The 17,692-nt window shown below is 50.9% G+C and overlaps 1 protein-coding gene and 1 long non-coding RNA gene across 7 annotated transcripts in view; one reads left to right on the top strand and one right to left on the bottom strand.

Annotated features, from left to right (window-relative positions):
• Positions 1–17,692, bottom strand: part of HM13 (histocompatibility minor 13) — a 40,513-nt gene that overhangs the window by 8,257 nt on the left and 14,564 nt on the right. For 3 of the 6 annotated variants that reach the window (XM_025469632.3, XM_025469634.3, XM_025469635.3), the window contains 8 exons: positions 17,441–17,523; positions 12,275–12,363; positions 10,468–10,607; positions 10,261–10,386; positions 9,163–9,220; positions 5,911–5,994; positions 2,429–2,465; positions 401–503 (listed from right to left, as the gene is read on the bottom strand). In XM_025469632.3, coding sequence (XP_025325417.1) covers positions 401–503; positions 2,429–2,465; positions 5,911–5,994; positions 9,163–9,220; positions 10,261–10,386; positions 10,468–10,607; positions 12,275–12,363; positions 17,441–17,523 — 720 coding nt within the window. The remainder of the gene's footprint in view (positions 1–400; positions 504–2,428; positions 2,466–5,910; positions 5,995–9,162; positions 9,221–10,260; positions 10,387–10,467; positions 10,608–12,274; positions 12,364–17,440; positions 17,524–17,692) is intronic. The other 3 variants (XM_025469633.3, XM_025469636.3, XM_025469637.3) reach the window with 1 other exon arrangement.
• On the top strand, positions 12,360–15,194 carry LOC112673763 (uncharacterized). Its single transcript, XR_003145037.3, has 3 exons — positions 12,360–12,538; positions 14,170–14,335; positions 14,909–15,194. It is a non-coding gene; the product is annotated as an uncharacterized LOC112673763 (long non-coding RNA).

Genomic DNA, 17,692 nt, shown 5'->3' with positions numbered 1-17,692 from the left:
ACTGTTCCATCTGCCCCACTACTGAGGCTCAGAAGCCACAGCCCCTCTTACCTAGACTCTGGGCAGCGGGGGCCATGTGACACTGATCTGGTCCATGAAATGTGAGCAAAAATCTGCCAAAAGGGTTCTGGGAAAGGATTTGCTTTCCTGATGAAGGGAACAAGCACGGTTGTATCTGTGCTCCTTCCCCTTGCCACTGACATGCTTGTGCTACTTGGAGCACCTGGCGACATTCTGCAATGGCCATAGGTAAAAGGCCAGGGGTCAGATATGCCCACTCTCACTCTGCTGGGGAGCACCTACCTCTGGATTGCTTGTGTATGTGACAAATAAGCCCTACATATGTGAGTCCCTGCTACTGACAGAGCATTCCTGATCCATGAAGTACAGTGCCACTCACCTGGGCATGTTTGAAGATGTGCATGATGAAGATGGTAAGGCCCAGGCCGAAGATGTAGGCTGCAAAACTGGTGTAGAAGTAGGTGTGGGTGTTCTTCTTTAAGCTTTAGGAAGATGTGGGGAGAAAGAGGAGGGTTAGTTGCAGGTGTGGGAGCAGCACCATCTCTTCTAAGAGGGGGAGCTGGGGAAGACCCTGGAGGCTATATGGGATGGCTGAGAAGTTGGCACTGGGCGTGCATCCTGGTACTGTCCCAGCTATAGGTCTTTGGACAAGACACTTTCCTTCTTTAGGCCTGTTTATTCAGGCCTGTTTATTTCAAAATGGGAAAACCACAACCCATCTATTCAGTGGTTGTGAATATCAAGTGCCATAAGTGGCTTTAAGATTTTAGCCAGGATAGAAATCACCTAGAAAGCTTGCAAAACCCCCCAAAACAAACAAAAAAACCCCCAAACTTCCAGGGCCAATTCCCTGGGAATCTGATTGAATAAGTCTGGGACAAGGTCCAGAAATCCACATGTTGAGAAACCGCTCAGGTGAATGTGCTATGGGGGAATTATGCTTCGAGTGATACTACAGCAGCTGCAAAGCTGACTTACTCCTTTTTAGTGCAGCGGACTTAACAGTTCAGTGACCTGTCGTGCATGCTAAATAGCTGCTGACAACGTGGATAAAGTGCCAGTGGCTTCCTGGAGGCGAGTCATCCAAAGAGCAGCCCCGGGACTGAATCACACTGCCGTTCCAGGATTTCCCTTTACAACCTCAGCTCCATGACCTCTGTGTGTCTCCGGCACTCAGCACAGTGCCCAGCACCATCTGTGGACTGAAGGAGTACTTGCGGCCCCCTTTCTCCTTGCCCTGGCTGCCGGAGAGCCTGGAGCTGTGAACGCACTAGGAGTTATGCTGCTGTGGAGCCTGGGGTGAAGCCACTTTGGGCATGCTGTACAGATTCTGAAACCAGCTCTGAAAGACTGTCCAGTCCTGCAAATCCAGGCTAGGAATGAGACTCTGCCCTTGAGGGTGCTGGCAGCCGAATGTGAATCTGTGTCTCTAGCAAGTGGCCCAGAGACTCTCATGGGGTTCTTTATGTATCCCCCCTGAACAGCCAGGAGAGCAGCTGGCTGGCACAGACGTGCCACTACTTGCAGACTGGCCAGGTCCCTCCCAAAGGCTGTCTGTACACCCATGGTCGTAAGGTTTGAGTCGCACTACACAAAAAACCCAGATGTACGTGAGCAGGGGCAAGTTTCACAGGCAAACTCAACTTCAATGACACTGGTACAGTTTCTTGTTACAAGTGTTACTGCTTTGGCAATTACCAGGCAAGAGGAGATTGAGCACAAACCACGTTGAAGTTTAGTGCACATAAAGCAAACCTTCCACTGGGAAGGCTGAGCGCCACCTGCTGGCGGCATGCCCAGCTGCATTAACAGTGCCACGTTTTCTGCTGGAAGGGGTGACTCAAGTCAGACCCTTCCCTCTCCCTGTGCTCACTATGCACGATGGACAGAACAAAACAAATCGGAGTGAGGGATTGCGGGGAGCAGCCAGAGTAGCTGGGCCACAGTGACCTGAGCCGGGGCTGATAATGCGTGATGACGAATGGACTGCAGCTGGGTCTCCCTGCAGCCCTGTGCTCAGTGCTCCCCCCAGGTTTTCTCTGTAATGCCGAGGTCAAAGCTCTTGTTTACCACCAAGTTAAGAAGGAGACACTTTAGCCCAGAAAGGTCAGATCACTTGCCAAGGTCACGCAGTGAGAAAGCGCTATGAGTACCACTAGGACCTTCTGGGTTTAAATCTCTTGGAGTGTGATCCTTTTTTCTTTTTGGCCACAGGGTCGTGGAATACTCAGAATTTCAAAGTGCAGATAAGAGTCAGAATTGCACTGGCTGCTGCAGAGGTGGAGGGTCTGATCGCAGGTCACCTCCTCTGGGTTCCTGAAAGCCCCCAAGGAACCCCCGGAGTACCCTGCCCACGGAAGGCCCCTCACTTGTGGAGCTTGAGGGCTAGAGTTTCCAAGTAGCTTACCTGATGTCAAACCGTAGCAGCAAGGCAATGAAGATCCCTGTGGGCAGAGAGCCAGGGTTAGATGGTGGCAGGGAAGCCAGCACCTCAGGAAGGCTGGGGGATGGAGCTCCCCTGCCTGTGACGGGGAGAAGTAGGGTGGTGGACTAAGATACAACCGGGTCCCCAACCTGATGTTCCCAGTCATGGAGCAATCACTGGGGCCCAACACCACCAGCTGCCGGCAGAAATCCCGTTTCTCTACCATTAGGCTTCCTTAGAAGAGTGAGAAGATCCCAGGGGTTTGCTTTGGTCTGGGACCACATTGATCTGGCACCTCACAGCGCCATAATGTGTCACCCTGAGTCCATCCACCCAAATGTTTATTGAGGCCTTCTAAGTACTAGGCACTGTAGACAACAGGAAGCAAAATCACTGCACCCGCAGAGCTCAGCCAAGGCAGCAGGAGGTAGACATGCTGATCAAATGGGAACAAAATTCCACATAAGACCCTAACCATGAAAGGGTGCTTTGTGTTATGGGAAGGTGTATCTGGAGATATGCCAGGCTCAGAGGAGTGCAGGGAAGAGAAAGAAGGGCTTCTTTGAGGAAGCGAGACTTGCCAGGGAGAGGGAACAGCACATGCAAAGGACCCAAGGAAAGAGCAGGTTGAGATGTGGCATAGGTCAAGGAGCCAGTAAGGTTGTAGGACAGAGCAGGAGATGCAGGTGGTGGACCAGCCACACAGGGCCATGGGGCGCGAGGAGGAACTGAGTCTCTTTTCCGAGTAAGGGAACACAAGGAAGAATTCCAAGCAGGGGAACAACCTAGCCAGATTATGAAAACAACCCATGTGGCAACTGCTTGGTTGGAGGGAGGAGTAGGAGCAAGAAGAGCATCGGAAGGCTCTCCGGCAATATAGAAGATGATTAACTCTGTCCACCCACTGCACTCCTACTGACATTTCTTTTCTTTCTTGCCTTTTTTTTTTTTTTTTAAAGATTTATTTATCTATTCATGAGAGAGACAGAGAGAGAGAGGCAGAGACACAGGCAGAGGGAGAAGCAGGCTCCATGCAGGGAGCCCGATGTGGGACTCGATCCTGGGACTCCAGATCACACCCTGAGCCGAAGGCAGACGTGCTCAACCGCTGAGGCACCCAGGTGTCGCTCCTACTGGCATTTCAAATCCCAGCCCAGACACCCCAAAAGCCCAAGAGTCCTTGAGACCCAGCCAACCAGGCCAGCCTCTGTATGTTGCTCACATGCCACACCATCTGGGTCTATCTGTGTCTGTCTGGCAGCACATGACTAATTTCATTTTATTTCATTATTTATTTATTTATTTTAAAAGATTCCATCCTGGGATCCCTGGGTGGCGCAGCGGTTTGGCGCCTGCCTTTGGCCCAGGGCGCGATCCTGGTTAGACCCGGGATCGAATCCCACATCGGGCTCCCGGTGCATGGAGCTTGCTTCTCCCTCTGCCTGTGTCTCTGCGCCTTTCTCTCTCTATCATAAATAAATAAAAAAATTAAAACAAAACAAAAAAAACAAACAAAAAAAAGAGATTCCATCCTTAAGCAATCTCTACACCCAATGTGGAGCTCTAACCTACAACCCTGAGATCAAGAGTCCCACACTCCACTGACTGAGCCAACCAGGCGCCTCAACATACGACTGATTTTAAATTAGAAGGGATTTAGTCCTCCCTGAGACCTTGAGACTGTGTATGAGTAGGGAGATGGTAGGTGGAGAGAGAAGACAAATGCTGCCTTTCTGGAAACAAAGCTGGGAATGCAGCGTTCCCCTAGCAGTTGAATTCTATCTACACTGTTCTCTAACTAATGCAGAGGTCAGAGCTCTGCTAAGGGCTTTCACCTTTAATAATGCATCTGGTCCTCAAAACAATAGTCTGCAGGAATCTATTCTTTGAAGAATATCTCTGGGGCACCGTGAGGGTGTCATCAACTTTCAGCTACAGAAATTACTTGAAGACTTAGATACGTAGGTATGTGCAGTGGTGGGTGTCCTGTGCATGCCACAAGTGCAGAACCATGAGCAACGAGGATACTGGGGAAGTCTGTGCGGGTGCCTGGAGCAGCCCATGCCTGGCATAGTGAGTGAGCTGAGTGCTTTCTGGGACTCAATTTCTTCTGTCTGATGGAGCTGTTTCTCCCAGCCACACAGCACTACAAGTCATGCAAAGTCCTGGGTTCAAGACCACACTCCCATGTGCCCAGGAACTTGAGCAAGTCTGGCATCTGAGCCTCAGTGAACTCATCTGTAAAATGGAAACACCCTATACCTCACTGGGCTGTTAAGAGCAGCAAAGAGACAAACATACAAGAAGCACTCAGCACAGGGGCAGGCATGTGGCAGGTGCCTGACACATGGCCGCTGTGGTGATCATCATCCTATTACTGGCATTACTGTTACAGGATATTTCTGACAGTGAAGGCATTCTCTGCACACAGATAACCTGGGCTGGGCCTGGTGTTGGCCCTTAACAGTGTGTGAAGTTGTGAAAGTCCTTTTACTTCTGAGCCTCAGTTTCCTCGGCTGAGGAAAAAACCTCTTTCGCTGCCACACAAAATCCAAGTGTCACAATGGAAGTGTCGGTATCATCCCAGGATATTAGAACTGTTATTGCCTCTTAGAGTGAAAAATAGGTTGGCTTTTCATTTGTTCCATATTTTCTTCTTTTAAGCAAGCACCAGGGTGCTTCTAATCCTTGGACTCTGAGCCTCTGGACTGTAACAAGAACAAGCGTGTCCTTTGGATACCTGTCACCAGGCCTGGATCCGCAAATACACACATCTGAGGTTCAGCTACCACAGTGACCTACAGCAGCAACTCGGCTTTACCGAGTCTTCTGACTAGTAGTTTACGCTGCTGGTGCCCCAAGGCCAGTTGAGGCTGTGGGCCCCCGGGACCTTGTGCCCACAGCCACAGATGCACCGACTAGCAGTTCAGAGGTCAACTCATGTGGACAAGCAAGTATGTGTCCCATGTCCCTTTGCCAGGAGTACAGAAGCCCATGCTCATGGTGCCCCGTGTCCACATACACAGGCATGTTCTGCCTGTAACAGGGGCAGGAGGACCACAGGGACTGGCAGTGCCAGCATATTGGGACTACTTGTAAACACTGGCAAAGGGAGGGAATGTGTGAGAAGGCTCATGAGATGTGTTTTTCACAGAATGTATTTCTGTCGCAGACACCTATTTCTGCTGTTCTTGGGTCATGTCTGTTCAGTGAGACCAGAAGCTCCGAGGATGGTCTTGCTCACTGCTGTCCCCCTGCTGCCCGACTCAGGGCCTGGCATGACTGCTGTTCTATGTGGGCTGAAACCCGGGGCTGACCTGGGGCTGGGTGTCCGGAATCGCCTGGCCCCTCCCCTCCCTTCCCTGTTCACTGTGGCGAGGCTGTGTCAGAGTAGTCTTCGTCCTCCTCCTCCCTTCAGGTCCTTCCACCACCTGCACTGTGGGCCCCAACCCTGGCTGGCTCACCTGGAATGACAATATCTCCGAGTCCCAGCATGGCAAAGTTGTCTGCTTCGAGGCCCTTCTCCAGCAGGTCTTGGGGAAACACCACTGTGGGGGGAAGCAGGGATACGAGGAATTGTTAAGAGCCGGGTTCAGAGTGCCTCCCAGCCCCACACCTGTTGCATGAAACTCACACACTTGCATTTAAGGGGGTGGGATGGGAGGCATGAGGATGGTGACAGGTTGAAGGGCAAAGTCTCTATCTGGAACCACAGCTAGTTAGAGGGGGAAGAATCTAGGATCATCTAGATCAAAGGTTGACTGCCTTTACTGAGCTAGAACTCACATAGCACACCATTTTAGTGCTCTCTGCTAGCTATGGAACCCTCTGGTGAAGGGGGATCTACCTTAAAGCCATATGTATGAAAGAGATCAAAGAGCCCACGCAGTGCTGACATCTAATAGGCTTTCCCTCTCAATACAGCAGGGGTGGGGGCAGGGGGTGGTCCTTGATCTGCAACAGGGAGATCCCGGGCTAGAGGCACTTCCTGGATGTGTTGAAGGAAAAAAGGTCACACTCCTACAAACTCCTTACCTAAAGGCCCTCACTCAAATATCATGCTGACCCACTTGTTTAGATAAATGTAGATGGAGAGAAATGCCTCTTCTGTGTCCAGTTATGGCAAGAGGTAGCTGTAACTGGATCTCATCCATAGTACTTTTTAAAAAAAAATATTTACTTGAGAGAGATAGCACAAGAGAAGCAGAGAGCACAAGCGGGTAGAGGGGCAGAGGGAGAAGGAGAAGCAGGCTTCCCGCTCAGCAGGGAGTACGATGCAGGGGCTGATCCCAGGATCCCAATCACAACCTGGGCCAAAGGCAAATGCTGAACTGATTGAGCCACCCAGGCACCCCTCCATGGCAACTTGTAAGCAGAAGAGCATTAGGTGTGGGCCTCACGGTGAGATGCATGGGTTTGAATCTTGGCTCTGCTGTGTGACTTTGTACAGGTTACTTAGGGGATCTGTGCTTTAGTTTTCTCACCTGTGAATGGGTAACAACAGAACTGACCCCACAGAGTTGTGAGAATCAGATGATTTGCACGCATTGTTAACTGTCACTCCATGCCTTCTTTACTAATCCAGTTTGACTTTGGGCAGGACAGCCTTCCTGGGTGATGGATCAAGTAGCATAAGGCTAGGGCATCTGGACAACCCCAGTCCCTGAATTCCTGACTTCCCTTCCAGCTAGGGGTGGTCACATGACCCAGCTCTGGCCAGTGATATGCAAACAGAGGTACACTGGGGTTTCTAGGTAAGCTTGTGCCTCCCTAATGAACACACAGATACCCCTCCTCAACTACTACTCCCCGCCATGAATGCACAGTCAGTGATTTACAGATCTTCTCATTCTATCTTCCTGATCCTGGTACCATTAAATTCCGAGGGGCAGATGTGAAAACCAGGGCCCAGAGAGGAGAAGTCTCTTGCCTGAGGCCATCCAGCCAGCAAGTGTCAGATCTGGGATACCAGTCCAGCCAGCCTGACTTAACCACTGCTATCCTGCCTGAGCTCCACGCCTAGCAGTGGAGAGCAATGGGCCTTCTACCCACGCTACAACCCAAGTATAATAGTGTCACTGCCCTCTCCAGAGCCTTCCAATGGCTCATTCACTGCCCATTGGGCAGTCTAGGCTTCTTGGCTTGACACTCTGGGCTTCCCAAATCTGGCCTCTTTTCTGCTGCTCCCCTAAACTCAGCCACGTTCCCTCCCTGATTCTCTGTTCCCAGGGCCCTCTGTGCATTTCCCTGCCTTTGCCCTCTGCCGAAGCTCTGCTTTCTCTTTCAAAGGCCCACATTGCCCCTGCTTCCTTGGTAAACATGTGTTCATCCTTCATGAAAGCTTTCCTGGCACCTTGGCTGGCTTCATCTATCATAGCACATGGGGAATAGCTGCTGCTCTGGCTGGCCCAGCATCTGTTCTCCTGCTGGAGAACTGCCTTGCTTTACATCCTTGGTTCTGGGGGGCTGCTAATTCAAATATTCTGCTTCCAGACACTGAGGGGGGCAGCGACCCAGGCCTGTCCATCGTGATCCTCTGTCTCCCCAGCAGGAGAGCCTGGCTCATGGGCCCACTTGTTTATTCAAGACAAAGCTGGCAGAAACTTGTTTCCCTTGGGGTCACTGAGCTGGGACCACAGCATCTGGGAGCAGGGTGTAGCCAGGAGCCTCTGTCTGGCTCATCGAGGCCTCTCTAAAGCAGTGGAGAGCCAGAGTTTGAGAACAGTTGTTCCTTGCTGAGGCCAGCTTTACCCTGGCTGCCCAGTGCCCACGGAGTTTGGTTCTTAAGACCAAAGCCTTCCCAACAAGACTCTCTCCTTTCTTGCTATCAGCCTGACTCATTCCATCCTCTTCTTTGGGTCTCGTGATCCCAGGAGGGGATTCTTGAGTGGTCTGAGCCTTAAACTCAAAGCTAATCATGCTTTTCCCACCTTCTTGCTGACGACCAGTTTGGATTTGGGCCTATGAGAAAAAAACCTCCCTCTCTGATGAGAGAAACACAAAGTTCCCTCTCTCTTGCTCTGGACATAGCTGCATGAGGAGTCAGTGCTAGGAGCTGTGGCAGCCAGCTTGGGACCATGAGGTGATGAGCAGAAGGGATAGGCAGACGTGCTGAAGATGGTGGGGTGGACACTGAAGCAAGCCAGGTCTTGGTGAGGGCTGGTAACATACTGCTGAGGTTCTCTGCCTCAGTGTGAGATGACATTTCTGCACTGCTTATTGACGCCTAGATGCCTGTCCCTGGATTTGCTCATCTTTATAAACAATGGGTAGCTATAGGAAGAAGAAAACCTGAGCAGCGTGAGGGGTGTGGGACAGACTGCACCAGTGGCTAGGTGCTAAAGACACCTAGTGAGAGGCTTTGGGCCTCAGTGTAGAAACTCCTTTCCTGGAGAGCCCCTGTGTGCCCCACTGCAGGCTGTGTTAGAAGCCCATTCTGTGCTTGCTCCACCCCATCCAGCTCATCCTGCATCATATCATAGTGGGACTAGGTGGAAGGATGCCAGGGTCTGGGCAGAGGGTGGCTGTGTGGGAACACAGCCAGATGACTCAAAGAGGGGAAGGAAACCAGGCTGGAGACACAGGACAGCCTGGAGGAGGAAGAGATGCATGGGGAAGAGACAAGGGAGAGGTACTGACCAAAACAGAAACCAGGAGGGGGGCAGGACCACGAGGTGGAAGCAGAGGGGCTCCTCATAGTGGATGTGGTCACTTACATTTTATTGGTGCCTCAAAGGACTTGGCCACTGTCACCATCACGTTGGTGCCAAATACCTAGGAGGAGAAGACAGGAGTCTGGAGGGAGGTGAGGACGAGGTGGCAAAGTAACGCTGTCCTAGGAACTCCTTTTTTCTTTCTTTCTTTTTTAAACACTTATTTATTTTAGAGAGAGAGAGAAAGAGAGTGAGCATGTGGGATGGGCAGAGGGAGAGAGGAACTCAAGCACACTCCTGGCTGAGCCTGGAGCCTGATGCAGGGCTCGATCTCAAGGCCCTGAGAATCATGACCTGTTCTGAAACCAAGAGTCAGACACTTATCTGACTGAGCCACCCTGTCCTTGGGACGCCAGATGCAATGCTGCCTGAGATTCATGGTGGGAGGGGGGGGTAAGGAGGTGCTCCAGAGCAGATGGGAAGTTGAGATCAGGTGGCCACTGACGCTGGTCACATGGATACCTCATGGGGCTCCTGGATCTGGGCAATAAGCGGGGCAAATGGAAGGAGCTGGAAAGAGCCTCTGATGGCCTGGGCCAGGCCTCCTGTTCCTTCAGGGCTCTGCTCCTCCTTGGAGATAAAGTCCTCCAGCACCACCCCCATATAAGGGGGAAAGAGGCTGTCTGAGGCCAGGGAAAGGTGCCTGACCTCGGGCCCTCAGTGGTGCCTGTCGGGAGTGAGTGTAGCATGCCCCTCAGCCTAGGGCTAGTGTGTGCCAGAGTGTGCTGCCAACAGCAGTCTCTGTCCTCAGATTGGTGCCCTTGCTGGGCTCATCCATTAGCATTAACCACTCGTGCCTGAACTTCTCTGAGTTTCAACTCACTTGCTGGGAAGACACAGGAAAGGAATAGCTCTGCCAGGGCCACTGGGAGAAAGAGGCAAGGGTGGCTAGAAGGCATGGGGTACAGGGAGGGCTCTCAGCCAAGGGGAAATCTGCTTTCAGTGGTTTCACAGATGAGGGCAAGTAGGCCCATAGAGGAGCTGCTCTGGGGCCTCAACTTCTAGGCTGAGGTAGCTGCCTTCCATCAGATGACCGCCACTGGGACCAGAGAGACAGGGACGGAGGCAGCAAGGGATCCCTTGTGTCCCAGCCCGACTCACCCAGAAGACATCGTAGATGAAGAGTCCGCCCAGCAGGATGCAGCCAGTGCTGACATTGTTCAGATGCAGGAGCTCCACCCCATTAAGGGAGAAGGCCAGGCCAAAGAGATTGTTGGCAATCCAGTGCTGGGGGAAGGTGGGAGTGAGATCGGCTGTCTGCTTACCATGCCCCTGAATCCCCATCCTCCCCAGGCCCTGGCTCCTTACCTTCCTCAGCAGGTACCAGACACCAACGATGCTGCTCAGGCCCAGGCATACAAGGTCCTTGGCGTCAAACTCATAATTGATGATCTCTGGGCAGAGAGGCCGGGTAAGTCCACTCCCCGGGGCGGGGCTGCCCCTCCCACCTGTCAGCCCCTGGACGGAGGAGGGCATGGCTGTGGGCACTGCCAGAGCCTTCCCAGCATCCCCCTCCCTCCCACACCAATTTCCTAGAGGAGGGACTAGAGGCCCAGAGAGAACAGAGGCCTGGTGCAGGGTCAGCGGGAGATGGTCCATGGTATTGGAAGCACAGACTCTGCATGACCGTGGGGGATGCTCTGAGCTTGTCTCCTCCTCTATAAAAAGGGGACTGCAGCACCTCCCCGATAGGGCTACTTTGGGGAGCAAGTGAGATGGTCCTTACAAAGCACTCAGCACAGTGCCTGGAACACAGGGTGTGCTCAATCAATGCCAGCTGCTACTGAGCCAGGTCTTTAGTTAGGTCCCAGTCCATTCAGAAATCTTTCTACTTTGCCACCAAAGAAAACCAAGAAGGTTGCTGGCAGACCTACATCACCAGCAAAGGAGGAAGAGGAAGAGGAAGAAGGTAAGATCTGGAGGCCTGGAGAAAAAGCAGGAGGGGGTCGCTGAGTGTTCCCATGGGGAGCTCTGTGGTGGACATTCCTCTTATAGCCATTCTCCATCACTTCCAAACTTCCTAGTGAGGCAGCCCAGAAGTTGGTAGGGTTTGCCCACAGTTACAGAGCACAGCCACTTCTTTCAGATTCCAGAGTCCAACAGATTGCTGGTGGGCCCCAGTTTTTGTTCTCTGTGGTAACAGCACCATGGTGATTTTTTTTTTTTTTTTTAAATTCAAGTTAGTGAACATATAGTGTAGCATTGGTTTCAGGAAGTACCCTGGTGGTTTCTGACTGGACATGAGGGCAATTAGCTCCTGGCCACATCTCATGGCTTGCCCTGTAGCTAAATGGGCCCAGATCTAGTGGTAATGCACTCTCCTGGGTCTAAGGGCCACCTGAAGGTGGCAGAGCAGAAGGCAGATGGAATCTCAGACCCCAACCACTCTGTGGTACAAGCTTAGCCTTTTTTTTTCTTTTTTAAATTCAACGATCATCTCTTAGGCACAGATGCACTCAAGATGCAAAAAGGAAAGACATAAAGTCACTGTTCCCTAGGAATAAGGCAGAATGTGGCAGGCACCCATAACAGAGTGACACTCACAAGCTTATTAGACTTTTATGCAAGAAATACCTTCCATTTGCTCAAGCCGTTGCCAATCCTGTTATAGTCCTCGAACACATATGTGGACAAATCCCCAAAGCCCAGGCTTTCCCCAAGTTCCCATAGTTTTTATTTTTTTTTAAAAGCCAAAGAACCACACCCTCTCTTTCCACATCTTAAGTGGGAGAGTGATCACATTAAAAACAGGTATGAAATAAGGAGCTATGACAGTCAGCTTTACTGGGTGCTACTGCGAGCCAGGCAGTGTGCTGAGTGCTCCCCCCATCACTTAATCCCAGTCTTAACAACAGGCCTGTGACAGAGGTACTAGATTTATCATTTTCATTTTACAGATGAAACAAAAACAAAAACACCCAAGACTTGGAGAGGTAAAGGCATTCACCCAGAGTCCCAAGTGTAGGCAGTGGCAGAGCGGGGATGGGAACCCAGGGAATGTAATTCCAGAGCCCACCTTTTCCATCACTTGCTCTATTGGAGAGCCCCGATATTGGAGACAAAGGGGAATAGAGGTGGGAAGTCCCCAAGACCAGGGAATGCAGGGAGCACTGACCTTCCTTGTTCTCCCCAGAGCCCTGTGTGAAGAGGAGCTGGTACTGTCGATTTGGGAAGTTGGCTGGAAAAAACTTATTCATGAAGGGGCTGGAAGGAAAAGACAAAGCAAGTTGGCAAACAGGGTCCCCGCGAGCACCCACAGGCCCAACACCACCCTGGAGGCACCCACTCACATCTCTTACTTCCCGGCACCCTCACAGCTGCCCTGATGGGGAGGAGGTATCATCCCGATTTTGCAATTGGAAACAGAGGCCCTCAGAGAGTAAGTGACTGCCCAGAGTTGACTCCCCATCTGAGCTGAGGCTCAAACACAGGTCTCTGGAATCTCAGTGCTTCTGCACTGCCTCCTGGTTATTGTTCAAGAAACACAAAGCAGGGGGCAGCCCGGGTGGCTCAGTGGTTTAGCGCCGCCTTTGGCCGAGGACCTGATCCTGGAGACCCAGGATCGAGTCCCGCGTCGGCTCCCCGCATGGAGCCTGCTTCTCCCTCTGCCTGTGTCTCTGCCTCTCTCTCTCTCTCGTGAATAAATAAATAAAATCTTAAAAAAAAAAAAAAAAAAAGGCAGGGCCAGACTTCATGTAAAATGCAGTTTTAAAACAGTAATGGGTGCCAAAGCCTGGTCCGTGCACTGTCTCTATGATCTATGAGAGTCCCTTGTCAAGAATGCATATTCCTGGACTCTCTTCCAGACCTATCAAGTCAGATGACCTGATGGTTACTGCCTGCCCTCCACTCCATGATTTGTCAGGCCTGGGTTTTTGATAAGCTCAGCTGGATTCAATCAGCTAGATGATGAATCATGGACATTCACTCCCTCCATGAGGCCTCTGCTGCTCAGGATGGGCTTAGCCTCATCTCTAGAAAAACAGTCTCCGATTACCCAGTATACTCTATGCCCTGGCCAGGGAGGGAAGAGAAACTTTCTTTTCTGGATCACCTTTGAAAAAGATGGATCAAATCAGGACCTACTGGCCCAGCCTGGCTCTGCAGGAGGCTCAGCCCTGGAGACTATTCTGCTGTATGCCAGCTGTGTGGCCTTGGGCAAGTCACTTCAGTGGCCCATCTCCTCAGCTGTATGTGGGGATAATGGTACCACCTGTCTCAAATGCTTGATGTGAAGGTATGAGAGAAGGCAGGGGAGAGGCTGAGCCCAACTCTGGACCCACAGCAGGGACATAAAAATTCTAAGTGTCCATCAGTGTTGGTGCCTGTCCAGAGCCTCAGCTCAAAAGCAGCTGGCAACACCGAATCAGACTGACAATGACTGAGGATGTGGGCACATCCAGAATGGTGTTCCCAACTGGCAGGTAAACATAGAAGGCCAAGAGGTTCCCAGGCATAGCAGTAGAGGGAGAGGAAGGGAGCTTCCTTGCTAAGACCCTGGGGGCTGGCGAAAGATGTGGAGTTCAGAACTATTTCAGGGCCTGTCTCTCCACTTGTCAAACAGCCTCCCCGTCTGCAGGGCTGTGGCATGAACGAGAGAGCTCTGTGAACACAAGTGTGCTGGGCACAAGGATAGAGCCGGGAGTGGGCTTCCACAGGAGGGCTCTGAAGAGGTGGGGGGCAGAAGCTGGAACAGAGGAGGCTGGAAGCTACTTCTGCTCAGTCTGCTGAATCACTTTTGGACAAGCCTAAAGCTAGAGTGTGTGGGCAGAGGCAGAGAAAAGGCCTGAGAGATAAACACTTCACTGCAGGTTGGCTTCTCCCTCAGGAGCTTGACGCCTAGCTTCTGAACCAGTGCCGTGGCTAAGAGCATGGGTTCTGGAGCCAGACTTCCTGGATTCAAATCCTGACTCTGCCACTGATTTAGCTGTGTGACTGTGGGAAAGTTACTTAACTATTCTGTGCAACTGTTTCCTCATTTGGAACACTGCAATAATATCTTTCTCTTAGTTATTAAGAGGATTAAATGAATGCTTGGCAGCCTGTAAACTTAACTGCAGCTTCTACTTCAAGCAAGAAGTCTCCAGACTGATGACTTGGTTATCCCGAGAAAGGAAGGGTTGCTGGAAAACACAGAGCAAGAGTCAAGCAACCTGGCTGGTGACCCTGAACTTGGGTAGGGATCTGGTCTTTTCACCTTCACCCCACCCAGGGCAGGCCTGGTGTCTAGGAGGCAGTTGGTAAATGGTGGCTCTGTAGCAGGCAGAGATTCTTTCTAGCCCTCAATGGCTCACATCAAACCTAAAGGTCACCGCTTCCTGCTGGGAAACCACATCCTGGTGCCCTTCTCCCCTGGGAGTGGAAAGCAAGGGTCAGTGAAACTGACCTTTTCTTCCTGGGGTGGCAGATTTTGGCCTCACAGGCCCTTTTCCCTCTAAAGGTCAGCTGAATGGGGTGTGAGCTCACAGATGATAAAAATAAGCTGAGGCTCCCTTGGCAGGAAGGGTTCTGGCATGGGCTCCAGTTTTGGTGGCTGCATGAGGGGAAAGTAGGCGGCAGGCTGGGGGTTGGCGGGGGTGGAAGGATCCACAAGAATCCCCATGTGGGGCTGACTCGGCTTGGGGCTGGGCTCTTCCAGCCCATCAGCGGGTCTGTCCCCACCCAGTCCTCTGGGGACCAGAGGACTGCTGGGAGGGGGCGGCCAGCCCACCCTCTACAAACTGTTTCCTTTTCTCTCTCGCCAAACCAGGAAGAGCATGGGCTGCGAAGTCAGACAGACCTGGACTCAAAATATCCGCTGCCCCTACCAGCTGGGCATCCCGGTGGTCACACAAGCCCTCAGAGCCTCACCTTCCCTGAATCCCACCTTCAGACCCTTTGGATCCTGATGGAGGTCTGACTCCAAGTCTGTGCATATAAACAGCTCATGGAAATTCTAACTACACTGTAGACTTTCTTTGAGAAAGTATTTAAGAAAACTGGATTTGACTGAAGGAGAAAAATAAATTTAATTTTTGGCTCAACTTTCTAAATAACATGATCAAATTATGCCCTCTTCCCATTTTGCTAAAATTACGCACATCTGATTCCATGTAAATTTTTCAAACCAACTTCTGTCATCCTACCATTTTTGGTTCATATGAAATTTTTCATAGGACAGTGGGGAGCGTCTCTCCTGCTCATGGTCATCCATTGTGTTCATGAGGTCTGGTTTTCCCAGGACAAACACTGTGCTCTAATTTTATCAAGAAAATGATTCATCTGTTAAGTTTTAGTCACTAATATATTTTACTATGTGTAGTTTCAGTTGCTCTTGGTTCTATTTCTGTCAACAATTTTTACCAGTCAAATTTATGAATCAGTTAAAAGACAGATAAAATATACCAGGTTCTTTGAGGTGGGGATTGGGCCATGAGGAGGCCTGGGAATCTCAAGCCTTGTGCAGATGCAGGGGCAGGATGGTCGAGGGGAATCCTAATCAGCATTTGAGATCCTTTGAGGCTGGGTCTGCTAACCATTTTGCAGGTCTGTCACTCAGGTAGGTTCTCTGAGCCTTCACTTTTTAGGATTGGGGGCTGGACTAAAATTCTTTTAAGATGGCCAGAACAAGATTCTGTGGGTAAAGGGCAGGTAGAGTTGAAGACAACACTGAACTCAGTCAAAGGACCAGAATTCAAGTCCCAGCTGTGTGACCTTGGGCCAGAAGCACAACTCACAGTGTGCCTGACACTATGCTCCAGCTGTGTTATAGCCGTGGCTCCCCTGATCCTTCCCACACCATAGAGAGGAGGTGCTCAGAGTGTGTCCATTTTATAGATGAAGAAGCTGATGCTCAGAGAGCTTGAGAAGCTTACACAAACTATACAGCTGGCAGGGCCAGGACTTGGTCATAAAGTCAACGTCTCTTGAACCCATGCTCTTGATTAACCACACTGTCCTGCCAGTGTGCCTCGAAGAAGAGGCCAAACTCAACTGGCTTTCAGTGCCTTCTGTGAGCAGGCCTGGTGCTTCCTCTCCAGCTTTCTGACGACAGCAGAAAGATCCCATCCCAACTGTGCCCTCACTGCACACAGACCTTCTAGTTCCTGGCTTTCTCCTCTCCTTCATGTCTCTTTCAGGTTTCCCACGCCTCAAAGCTGACTTCAAGCTACATTCCTACATTCCTTCTGGAACTTCCCTGGTCTGTCGGCCATCTCTCAGTCAGTGGTTCTCAACCTGACGCTATACCACCTCAGGAGCCAAATGGAAACAGGTGGGGAGCTCTCATAGTCACAAACTTGGGGGTGGACTGGGGACACAACTCCTATTTAGAAAAGCAGGGCTAGGGATGCCAAATGTTTACAACGCATGGAGACCTGGCCTGTTCATCATGCTCATAGCAGAGTTCCTTGAGGGTCCTTCACCTAGGTCCTTCATCCCCACTGAATACACACAAGCATGTGGCAGTCTGAGCAGGGTGGCAGTGGGAAGAAACATGGCCCTAGGGCCACTCAGATCTGAGTTTGAATCTTCGCTCTGCTGCTTATCCATTGTGTGATCCTAGCAAATTTCTTAATCTCTTCGAGCTTCAGTTTCAGAAGATAACACAGAATTAAAAGCAAAAGCTAACCTCAATAAATTACCTGACAGGTTAGCACAGGAAATAATAGTAACAATGACAGTTAACAGTTACTGGACATATTAGGTGCCAGATACTGGGCTGAAAGATTTCCCATGACTCATGAGGAAGGTTCTATTATCTTCCTCCACATTCAGGTGAGGAAATTGAGGCCAGAGAGATTAAGTAACTTGCCCAAAGTCACAGGGCTATTAAGTAGCAGAGTCTGGATTCAAATTCAGGTAATCAAATTCCAGAGCTTGTACTGCTAACTTCTCACTACACTGCCTCTCTCTCATTATGAAATAAGATCACATATGAGAAGATAGGCTTAGTGCTTGGTGCACAACAGCCTACAACATCTGGCAGGTGGCACTGGTATTACCCATCTCAGCACGGTGACAAGTGATGTCAGGTTACTGTTCACAAGTAACTTTCCTAACAACCGTGGTTGGGGAAACACCCACTGGATACTCTTACTCCTTGTAAGGAAACTGGGTCCTGCAGGGGTTACAGTTCCTGTTCTAGGTCATCCACGGTGTAACACAGGGGAAAGATGCTCTTAGGTTTTACAGCCAGGATTCAAACCTGGCTCTGAATGACGCCAAAGGTCATGTTCTCATCCAGGACCCTGTACTGGCTCCTGAGAAAGCTGCTTCAAATGTTGCAGAGATGCCTTCTGACCTGATGGTGTGGGACAGGGCCAGGATCCCCAGCACGAAGAAATACATGGACAGCAAGAGGTTGATGTACTCCTGGGAGAATATCTGAGGCAGAAATAAAAAAAGAAACAGGAAGTCAGGGTTGCCAGTGGCTATGAGGAAACCAGAGTCCCTGCTTCCCTTCTGGAGGTTGGTCTCACCCCTTTGGAGCTAGGGAACAGTGTCAGGAATCTTAGACAATGCTAGGGGCCTTCTACCTTCTGTGGCTATAGAG

The sequence above is a fragment of the Canis lupus genome, chromosome 24 (assembly GCF_003254725.2).
Source record: "Canis lupus dingo isolate Sandy chromosome 24, ASM325472v2, whole genome shotgun sequence".
Lineage (NCBI taxonomy): Eukaryota > Metazoa > Chordata > Mammalia > Carnivora > Canidae > Canis > Canis lupus.
The sequence above is the reverse complement of the archived record's forward strand: the minus strand, read 5'-3'. Positions and strand labels throughout refer to the sequence as shown.